At 41.0% G+C, this 11,088-nt stretch overlaps 1 protein-coding gene across 2 annotated transcripts; it reads right to left on the minus strand.

The window, feature by feature from the left end:
- Positions 1–674: 674 nt before the first annotated feature.
- Positions 675–5,445, minus strand: tigara (TP53 induced glycolysis regulatory phosphatase a). Of its 2 annotated transcripts, none has more exons than XM_085357177.1 (6): positions 5,375–5,445; positions 4,560–4,597; positions 4,323–4,444; positions 3,949–4,026; positions 3,763–3,873; positions 675–1,528 (listed from the first exon to the last, which is right to left on the minus strand). In XM_085357177.1, exons 1-6 carry the CDS (start codon positions 5,443–5,445, stop codon positions 1,133–1,135), a joined length of 816 nt encoding a protein of 271 aa, XP_085213303.1. In that variant the 3' UTR covers positions 675–1,132. The 2 variants fall into 2 exon arrangements, with proteins under 2 accessions (XP_085213303.1, XP_085213305.1); XM_085357179.1 differs by having other exon boundaries at positions 3,976–4,026; positions 5,375–5,442.
- Between the last annotated feature and the right edge of the window lie 5,643 nt (positions 5,446–11,088).

The following is an 11,088-nucleotide window of genomic DNA, read 5'->3' on the forward strand; positions in this document are numbered from 1 at the left end:
TTAGCCATATTATAAAAATTACAAAAAAAAAATTGTTTCCACTATTAATAAGCGTAACAGGTTGGACGTGTTATGCTTTGCCACATTACAAAATCTTGCTAAAACATTGAAAAAAGGGTTGATTAAAGAGTGGTACTTACTCGTCTTCTTCTTGAAAGTTTTCCCTCCAAAATATGTTACATCCGGGAGTGTCATGTGACTAAAAGAATAATCAGGTGATGTGTTCTATGGAATTCTTATCAGAGTAACAGGGGTGACAGTTGATTCAGGGACACAACATTTTTTAAAGATTTTAAGTATTAAACATGCATTAATAATAAAAAAGAACATTTGATGAGGAACATTAGAAATAAGCCAATCCAGAAATGATGAAAAATCTAGATTTATTTATTTATTTTAAGTTATATTTGTAACTGAAGTCGAGCAAGCATGACTGGGGACATAGTACTTTAGTGACTTGTGCTAAAATAAAAGTAATTTACTTTTAATGTATTTATCCTGTGTATATATCAATGTGTTCTATGGTAGAGGGGGGTTAAACATACAAGAAAATGGTTTAGAAATAAGCATTAGACAAGTTTTACACTAAATATACCATATTATGTCATTAGGACTCAAATGGCACCGAATAGTAAGAATGACCCAACAACCAGCTGAGTTTATTGAAACGACTTTATCAGGAAAGAACCATCACAGGTGCAAACGTACATTTTTACATCAGTAAAGCATTTCAGTAGTCGCACACGCCACAGACTCCTTTAGCTAAGAAACAGCAGCTTTTACTCTAAATAAATGTGTGGACTGAAAAACAGCCACACAGAGTCCGTTCACGCGTTCCACAGTTTAATGGGCTCGTAACATTCGTCCGTCCTTGTTGACTCAAGTGTTAATTCACAACAATGGGAAAGGAACTGATTTCCAAAGAGTAAACACTACTCCGAGTTCTTGTGCAGATTTCTGGACCCCTACAGGAGAAATTCAGAAACGAGGCCTCGCTAAACCACAGAGTCGCCCACGTATGTAGCAACGAACAGCCAGACAATAACAACGCGATGACGAAATTTCCTGCAACACAAACGATCCGAGGCTTTAATTACTGTTTAAACGAACCCTAAGAAAAGGACGTAACAGGTCACGATCTGCGTTTCACGTGGTCCCCTCTGTGGATAAAAACACAGCGGATCCCTGATAATATGAACTCGTCGTCTTGTTTCCTCACGGTTATTATAAACCGACAAAGGCCCGTGTTCGGACTCAGAGAGAACACGTGTGCTTGATCAGAACCCAGAGGTAAGCGGCAGTGCAATTCCTCCACAAAGTAGCGCACCACCACGCACATGTAAGCCCCATGGGTGACCACCAAAGCATGGACGGGGATATCCTTGACCCCATCGTCGGCCTTCCCCTCAGTAGGAGTCGTCTGTGACGGAGCAGGTAACGACGAGTCGTCCTGCCCTCTCTCGCTGAAGTGTTCGGCCCCAATTTGCTGAAGCATTTTCTCCAGAAACTCTTTGAACCGCATCTTCACCTGAGCAGAGCAAAAATCTGTTATGAAAAGTTCTCCTGCTTCTATTGTTGTACATACTGTAGAATGAGACCCAGGCTTCCTACGGAGCTGAGGGATAAAGGTTAAAGGTCGTTTTATTCATAGTCACGTCCTTTGGTATAAAAACTGCACATCTTTCTGATGCAACAACCTGCAACTTGTTTAAAAAAGGGAGGGAGCAGGCCTTTTGCAGAGGATTTGAGTGCTCTGTGCTTGTGTCAAATCTATATTTGAAGATCAGCGTCACCATCACGATGTGCTGGTCACGTCCTGGATTTGACCAGAGTTCATGTCCAAGCTAGAACATAATGGACGAAGTCTGACGAGGTATCTTGGAAATAGAACATCCTTCCCTCCAACAACCCCTCCTCCTCCTCACATCCTGTCCTCTCTCTCACACACACACACACACACACACACACACACACACACACACACACACACACACACACACACACTCAGTTCAGACATTCAGTCATGCAAAGAAGACAATGATATGCTAATCATAACTTTATAGAGCTAGGAGGTGAATGCTTCCTGCCACCTAGTGGAAGTATGTGTACATTACACCAAGATACCTGGTATCAATCCAGAGTGTGCGGAAAGATTTAATTTTAGTGTAATATGTGCAAAAGATCCCACTTTAGAAAAAAAAGCTTAAGTGGGATCTTTTGCATCAGAAACATATTTGAAGGAATATATAAAGGAACTGGGCAGCACGGCGGTGAGCTGGTTAGCACTGCAGCCTCAGTTCTGTGTCTCTCTCTGTCTTTGCTCAGACCGGTGACCTGTCCAGAGAATAGGCTCCAGCCCTGAACTGGATGAGCGTTAGAGGATGGATTGAAGATGAAGAAGAGAGCAAACAGAGATACGAGGAAACTCAGGAAAGAAATAATCTACAGACAATTCTGCGATGGAATCAAAATGTTGTAGTTCGTGACCTGTGAGTACTTCGAACTCGAGACTTCATTTTAATCTTAACTAAACAACTGTAAAACTTTATGGCTATATCGTGCTGGAACCAAGTACTCAAATGCACCTTTGTGACTGATCTTTATACACGATGTGTTACCAGGAACCACATTAACACACAAACATGAAGTAAATAAATAAATAAAACCAGAGGCCTGTGCTAAGAAGCAAGATTTCATAGTATATGGGCAACGTCAGGGCTAACCCTGGGTTTTCTGTATGTCCACGCTAACCTATGCTAACCTGCTCCAAAGCAGGTCCGGTTGACCAGCTGACCAATCGATTCTCTATTTGCATCACTGTGAGGGTCTAAAGTTTTTCAGCAGCATCTAATATCTTTGCATTTCCCTGTTGAGCAGTACGAAATATACATTCTTAGATAGAGCTTATTTTTTCCTGTTGGCTGCAAACAGTTTTACAACTAAAGCATGAACACATGATCCCATCTATTTGTATCCCACTTGCTGTCCTTATATCAAATGTGCGTTTCAAACCAAGGCTGCAGCTGAAAGGATGAAACATTTATTTAATCAAACAGTTGATTATAATCCATCATATTTTCCCATGTTTTGATGACTAACTCAGCACTATTAATACTAAAGTGCTCTTCCACTCACGCTGCTGTGCTGTGTTTAACTTCTTCATGTTTTTGCTATTATATAATTCTCTTTGTAAAATCAGCTGATCAACTGCTGGTATTCTTATGCATAGCTGTGATTGGTCAGATGCTGCCAACACCACATCTTTCATGTGAATGCGGGTGGGAAACCCTCGGTAACTAAACGAGTTGACAGCCAGCTTTATGTGACCGCTTATCCTTACTGCCGATGATAGCGTGTATCCAGATAAAAGAAAGATACCCTGGGTATGTTGAGCCGCTCTATGGTTCAGGGGTCGGGTTCAAAAGATTACAGATGTTATTAATGTCACATAAATAACAGAAAACCAGATAATCAGCAGGGATGCAAGGACCTGACATCAATAGGGTGACTTTTATGGCCCGTGTTTATCACCAGTGCCACATCTGTTTTTGAGATGAAGAGTGGAAAAACAATAGAACTGTGAGTGTTTTTCATCTTTTTGTTTTTAGCATTTTGTTGTTTCCCAAGAATAAAAAGAAAGTAAATAATTCAGTCTTGGCAATAGGCCTGAATATTATTTATTTTTTATATTATTTTCATTACCAGTGATCCAGAATTTCACCAAGACTCTCTCCTTTTACAATAAGACAACCTCAGCCTCACCTGCTCCTGCGTCTCTCCTCCCGGAGGTGTGAAGCCTGGAAACGTCTGACCAGCCGCCTCGGCCATGTCTTTGACGTCCTGTAACCGCCTCCCTTCAGCTATCCCAAAGCTCTGAAAGATCAACTTATTCATTGGCACGTAAACATCTGATCAATAAGTTTTCTCGTAAGTTTTGAGGTCACTCGCCTTTTCTATAAGCAGAGGGTCACACACCATTTCTAGAGCGGAACAGCTGCTGTTGTGCTTCATTATTGTTTCGGTGGTCTGGATGGAAAAACAAAAACAAAATGTAATCTGATTACAGAGAGGAGGAGGGTGGCTTTTATAAGTCTGCCACGAGTACTCAGTCAGAATTACATAAGTGCTCAGTGTTCAAAGGTCCGACTGCATTTATCTTCTAACTGAGCCTTCATTTAGATCTCATCTCCACACCTGTGAACTTTTATGACACACAGAAACAAATCCACAGACTCACAAGATAAAATAAATCAATCAAACTGGATCTTTTGAAAGGCCAGACGCTTTTTTTACACTGCTGTTGTATAAGGTTCATAGTTTACCTGTTTTGCCCGCAGCATGTTGCTAACAAACACGTTGGTGAACTTGACATGGGCGAGGTATCGCCCTGCAGCTTCTGCCTGCTGCAGCCCAGCCTCAGACAAAGGTGCGTCTATAGCCTGGCCTGGGTGGAAGGAAAAGGGGAAATTAGAATAAAGCAGCTCCCTTATTCTATTTTTTTTTTACCCAAAACAAGTAATTTTATTCTAATGAAACAAATATTTAGAATCATTCTTTACCTTGCAGCAGACCATCTTTGTTGTACTGAGTTTCCCCACTATAGGAAATAAATGACAGGAGATAACACTGACAGAGTTTGGTGCTCAACAGGCACTCGTTTGATTTCACATCTGTTACCACATGAATGCAAATCTTTTATTACGTGTTGCTCACAGCCATGACGTTCTGTATGCCCAAAGCTGTACTTATACTTTTAATGGCGACTGGCTACTAACACGTCTTTTTGATGATTCAGTTATTTTGAATCACTTAATCAAAATGGCCAAAATAAATGCATAAATCAACAAATGTCAGGATAAAAAGAAATTCACAAGTTCTCAGTTACAGATTGAACCCCAGTGACACGCAAACTGCAAATAAATTACAAAGACAACAAACATTTGGAGTCTGCACTGCTAATTTTGATTTTATTTTCATGGTATCTTCGGACAATATGTGGTGTGTGTAAGTGGTTTTACCTTTGACCCACAAAAATCCGTTTTTTGTTTTTGTACATGAATGAACCTTTATTGTTCCGCGTTTATTCTGCCCCCTGGTGGCCATCGTGAAACGTCGCACAGACTAAACAAACGGTACAAACCCGCTGGGAGAGTCACAGTCTTATCATATATTCTTATCATATATTCCTCGTTTCAGCTTAGAAGCCGCTCTCCGTGAACTCCGGTTAAGACCACGATAGAAATAAACAGTCCGTCACTGCTACACGTTTTAAAACCCCTCCAAACACGACAGACTGAAGTCTGTCAAAGTACAAGTCGCGCTCCTCGGAACCCTGTGGTGCTGAACTTCATATATTATCGTCGGATGAACTTACTGTCGAACAAGGGTCAGCCCAAATGTTAGCGTTTTCATGCTGCGGAAGGCAGAGACCGGGTGACGGAACATGGGAACACTGGTTTATGGCGTCAGGGGGAAATTACAGCTGCCCACAGAAGCGCATCACCCCCACAGATATATTTAGCCCGACACCATCCACTGCACGCTTGTAGGGTACAGATCTTATTATGAAGATGAACTCTGGAAAGGTGTCGACACACCTGTGATCAGTCACTGACTACGACATCCAGGGGAGATTAATTGAGCAGCTACTGAGATTGGGAGTTTTTCTTAAAGAGAGTCCAGGTTACAAAAGATTTAGACGTGCACATATGATGCATTATACTTGCATTATACTACTACACAGGTAGCTTATAGTACAAAAGTTGTTTAATCGAAATATATTTCAAGTACCTAAAGTAAAGCTAAAATTACATAATAGTAAATAATAAGAAACAAACAAACAGGATGTTTATCTGTTTGTAGGATATCAGTTATTTCTGGGGCCACATGCAAATCGGTCATATTTTCATGTACACGTGGAAGTTGTCAGATTCTGCACTTTTCTGTGTCAACAGAAAAAAAAGACTGAATTGTAAACAAATTGGTGACTTTGAGTTTGTGTCAAAGCCTCAAGCTTCTGAAAAGCTGCAAACTTGTTTAACTCAAAATGTGCTGACTTCAAACAGTCGGAGTAGGAGCTGTAAATCTTTAATGCGTAACATCATCAGTAAGGAAGATCGCATATTAGTGTAAAAGCACCTAATGCAACTGTCAGTGACAGGAGGAGCGGTACATTTGCAAAAAATCATCATGGACCGGACCAGGCACGTGCAGAGGGTGGGGGGCGGAAGGGGCTTGAGCACGTGCCCCTTTCCTGATGGGTGCCCCAGGTGCCCTTTTTCCTGTCTGTGCCCCTCAACAATAATATTTAACAATTAATCACAGTTTTGCTAAATAAAAGGGTCTAGCTTGCATCAGTCACATGACTATCATTAACCAATCCTCGCACTTGACGGCAGAGCGCGCTGGTTACGAGCCGGGAATGAGCTCGAAAGAGCACGCGCATTTTTTGCCGTTTGAGCGACCTCAAACCTTTCAGGAAGGCTTATATTTCACTAAATATAAATAATATAAATGATAAATTATTAGATTGTGAATAATCTAATATGCATATCCACATAATTATGGATTATTATAATTATGATTAAAAACACACACACGTGTTTTTAAAGAAAATGCATTAAGAAACAGATTATATTACATTTATATTTCAAATATGATAAAATGCTGATTTTACAGCAGCAACATTGTATCTCATTTAATAAACTTTCTGCCTGCACAGAGTGGATAGTCAAACAAACTGAATCGCCATAAATACATTATTTTATATTTATTACTTAATTGTTTTATACTCGTTACTTTATTATTGTAGCACTAGGAATAAACAATAAGGGAAGGATTCTGGATCAGCACTATGATTCAAACTTGTGGCCATAGTATGTACAGAATCATTGAGAAGGTATAAAATGTCACTGTATGTGCGTGTTTTATGTGTATAGATTTCTTTGAATTATTACTCATGATATAATATTGTCCAGACAGGCTCTGTAGGACACGAGGAGGAAACAGTGACAGAAGGCGCTGTGTGAGGCAGCGGATCCGTCAGCAGCTGGATTACAAAGAGCACAGGTCACAATGACACCTGCACCAGTTGTTGCATTGCATTCAAGTATAAAAACAATAATAAACACAATGTTTTCGTTCTCTAACATTTTTCTATCATTACTTTATTATGGATTAGGTGGAGGAGTTTTTAAGTGTGGATAACTCAATAATAGATTAATTCAGTAGCAGTTTGTGCCTCGTTCTCAGATGGACAGGAAGTGGAGAGTGACAGATGAGATGAGGAGATGGAAGAGAGGCAAAGAGTGAGTCGCAGGCAGAGCGAGTTTACGTCTCACAGTTTTGTTGTCTTATGGTTCCAAGTGCTGTCACCATTCTTTACATTTTATTATTATCTCATAACTTGTTTAATCGGCTACCATCTCTCCTGTGGACTCTTTAATGTCTACCTTCTCAGATCAACACGGCCCTGCCCTCCAGCAGCAGCAACTCCTCAACAGCAACATTGTATCCATCAGTAAAACTGTCACAAGGCGGGATGGACTCATGTGCAGACAAGGGAAGCTAAATGCAGTTCCTTTTATTAACACACAACACCAGGTGCAACTATATACAGGTGAGAGCGAGGGGGGAATCCAGAGGGGCACAGGGGAGGTCCGGAAACAGGGGCTCTTCACACAGTTCCAAAAACACAACACACCAGCAACTCAGCTCGCCCAGGCCTCCAAGGGAAAGAGAATCCAAGGTTACTCAGTAGTCCAGCAATGAGATGTTTCCAGCTACTGCCTTAAGTAGTGGACGCTGGTGAAGTGATGAGCCACGGGTGCGAGGGCCAGGGGCGGGAGCCCGCAATGAGCTCCGCCCAGGCGACACACAGCGAGAGGGAAAGGAAAACAAGAAACATAGCCAACCTGGGTCAGCCGGGCAGACACGGGGACCATGACAAAAACATACATTTGCTTTGCATTGACCCCACCTGATGACAGTGATATAGTTTGATGCGTTTCCATATTAGATTCTTCATGAACGTGTTGTTGCTCTTCAGCCTGGTTCTAGGTGCCCCTTTTTAACTTTGAGCACCTGCCCCTTTAAACATCTCTGCACGGCCCTGGATTGGACTAAGGATATTATCCAAGGCAAAGGATGGTCAGAGTTTCTGTTTGAGAAAAACATGTTTTTAGCATAAATATTGACCTTGCATATTACCAGCCATTATGCCTGTTGTCATAATTTTAGGAAGACAGAGTGAACTTAAATCCCACGTATGCAGTTATATGATGCTAACAATGTCCAAAATGTTTTTTGATAACTTAATTTTATAAAAAAAAGGAAAATTGTATTATAGTAGGACAATGTATATCGAAAATCCTATAATTATTTTATACTAATAATGTTATGCCTACATTTAAAATAAAGACCAACTGGGAACGTGATTTTTTTTGGCGTAGATGTTAAAAACAACTGGAAGGAATTTATTGTAATAAAATTTCTTGCATATATGCATTTACAATTTTCACGTAACATGCTCCTGATTACAAATGTTACAAATATGTAAATATTGACCTTTGTAAAGCTGCGTGTCAGTTTCTTTTACATTTCTGTTTTTAAGCGTGAGTTGACAGATTTTTTAAAAAACGGTAATGTGTCGATGTAAGGACTTCACTTATTGTGTCAGTTTTTTTACACTATCGCTGTATTGCCGTCAACAAACCTGTGACCCTGACATTGACACATTTGTGTGTGAAAAACACCACAGTGTGTAAGGTTTATGCCACAGCTGCCCTAAATTAACAATATTGATAAACACCAAAACTGTTCTTTAAGTTTCTGTTAAGTAATCAAACTTTCCTTTTTGCTAAAGCATATAGTTAGGGCTGGACCAGGTGACCCTGAATCCTTCCTTAGTTATGCTGCAATAGACGTAGGCTGCCGGGGATTCCCATGATGCACTGGGTGTTTCTTCTTCACTCACTATGTGTTAACAGACCTCTCTGCATTGAATCATATCTGTTATTAACCTCTGTCTCTCTTCCACAGCATGTCTTTATCCTGTCTTCCTTCTCTCACCCCAACCGGTCGCAGCAGATGGCCCCGCCCCTCCCTGAGCCTGGTTCTGCTGGAGGTTTCTTCCTGTTAAAAGGGAGTTTTTCCTTCCCACTGTCGCCAAAGTGCTGCTCATAGAGGGTCATGTGATTGTTGGGTTTTCTCTGTATGTATTATTGTAGGATCTACTGTACAATATAAAGCACTGTGAGGCGACTGTTGTTGTGATTGGATGTCAGATTGTTATTTGCCTGATAAATAACAATATAATATTTAGATTTTGAACAAGTTTTTAACAGATTTCTAAAATACACATTTTCTTGCTTTAATGAAAGGTTGTCTAATACATTTGCTGAGCACTGTAGCTGCTCAGCAGAACTTCACTTGGCAGCAAGGTGATTTGTGACACACTACATGAGAACTAAGTGCAAAAAGTCCAATGACTGTTCTAAACAAAGAGCTGCTTTCTCTGAATATCTAAAAGGGGAACTGTATAGTTATGGTAATAATTAAAAATAAGACTTTTAGAAATCTTGGAGGATAAGTAGTAAAGATACTGGCTTGAGTTTGAGACTTATGTGGACTGCACCGACTCTTAGAACATATAAATATAAAACATGTGGAAAAGCATATCGCCACACGTGCCTTTATAGTAAGCCCACTGACCAGAGAAGTGATTACTATGATCTTGTTACTGTGCGCCTCTTCTGGGAAACTCCTGACATTCATATAGATTCCCCTCCCCTTTTCCCTAATTACTCCGACATTCTCCAACAGCAGCTGCTGGCTGAGCAGGACACACACGGCTCACAACGCATCACATTTGTAGGTCTTCATGTTACTTTACTCTTTACTGCTGGCTACACTGTATCCCAGTCTTATATTGCACTTTAGTCTTGCATGGCTTTCAATGCATTATTTTTGTTTTTTTAAAATCACCAGTTATGTAAATTGTATTTCCTTTTACCTGCCTCTTTATTAGCAGACGCTGGTACTGGTTCCAAGGCCCCGCCTCTGCCATCTCTCCCTGAAGGGACACTGCATCCAAGTTCAAGCATCCATGAGATGCACGACACCTCACATTTTGCAGCCCTACAGGATTCAGACGCTCCACTGCGGAGACACCGTACACGGTACTGCATCCAACACATGAGCTGTGGTTCTTTTAATCTGCAGCAGATCCAAAGGAGGAGTAGGACCAGAACCCGTTTTGGTTTTGTGACTATGCATGCATGACTGGATCAACAGGTTCATACACATTTGCAGAAACTGCTTGAAATTCTGGTGGGATGAGTGCATATTGTCCCAGGTTCATCATCATCATCACTGATGCAGTTAAAGTCGCTGCTGACTGACAAACTAATGTCCTGATCAGGAGACAGACACACAGCTGAAAAGGAACACAGGCCTGGGAAATAGTGAGCTGATGTGGTGTCACACCCTTTAAAGCAGACGTTTATTGAACAGAGGTTGTGCAACAGACATTTGAGGTACATGATATGAGTTATAGAGGAGGGGGAGCGGGCGATTTGAAGGGAAATCTGCACCATTGAAACTTCCAGAAAATGTATGACTGGATGCCACAGGTCAGCTCGAGCCATTATTCTGCGGGAGTTCCAGTGGTGCACACACAATATCTTTAGACCAAAACACACGTTTCTCACATACAGAATCGATATTTAATGACATTCATAGTGATTGTGGTTATATAAAGCAAGAACTGTACTTTGGCCATCATAGGAATGCTGTTTTTGCCCCTCGCTTGCACACAGTCAGATGTAGCACCAACACGGACAGTAGTGAACATGCTCGAACTATCACGGCGCTCCCCCTCCAAAAGAGTCCAAGTGGAAGCCTTGCATATTTCCGGTTTCCCCATCTCACCGAGCGAGTCGTTTTCCAACTAAAACAGCAACAGAACACGTCGTTCTTTTCTTTCCCCTCCGTTTCAGGCTCCCTAACTGCAGAGGTATAGCTGATGAATTTTGCGTTTTTTTTAAATCCAGTAATCTTGAGGTATCGGAAATACCACTGATGGGCAGA

Source organism: Diplotaxodon limnothrissa, linkage group LG7 (assembly GCF_057381915.1).
Source record: "Diplotaxodon limnothrissa isolate DT_005_m linkage group LG7, D_limnothrissa_male_GT1.1, whole genome shotgun sequence".
Lineage (NCBI taxonomy): Eukaryota > Metazoa > Chordata > Actinopteri > Cichliformes > Cichlidae > Diplotaxodon > Diplotaxodon limnothrissa.

Coding starts and splice junctions, on each gene's coding strand:
- tigara (XM_085357177.1), bottom strand. CDS start 5,445: ATGTTCCGTCACCCGGTCTCTGCCTTCCGCAGCATGAAAACGCTAACA. Junction 3,874..3,948: donor ACCCTCTGCTTATAGAAAAG/GCGAGTGACCTC, acceptor TTGATCTTTCAG/AGCTTTGGGATAGCTGAAGG. Junction 1,529..3,762: donor GAGGAGAGACGCAGGAGCAG/GTGAGGCTGAGG, acceptor TGCTCTGCTCAG/GTGAAGATGCGGTTCAAAGA.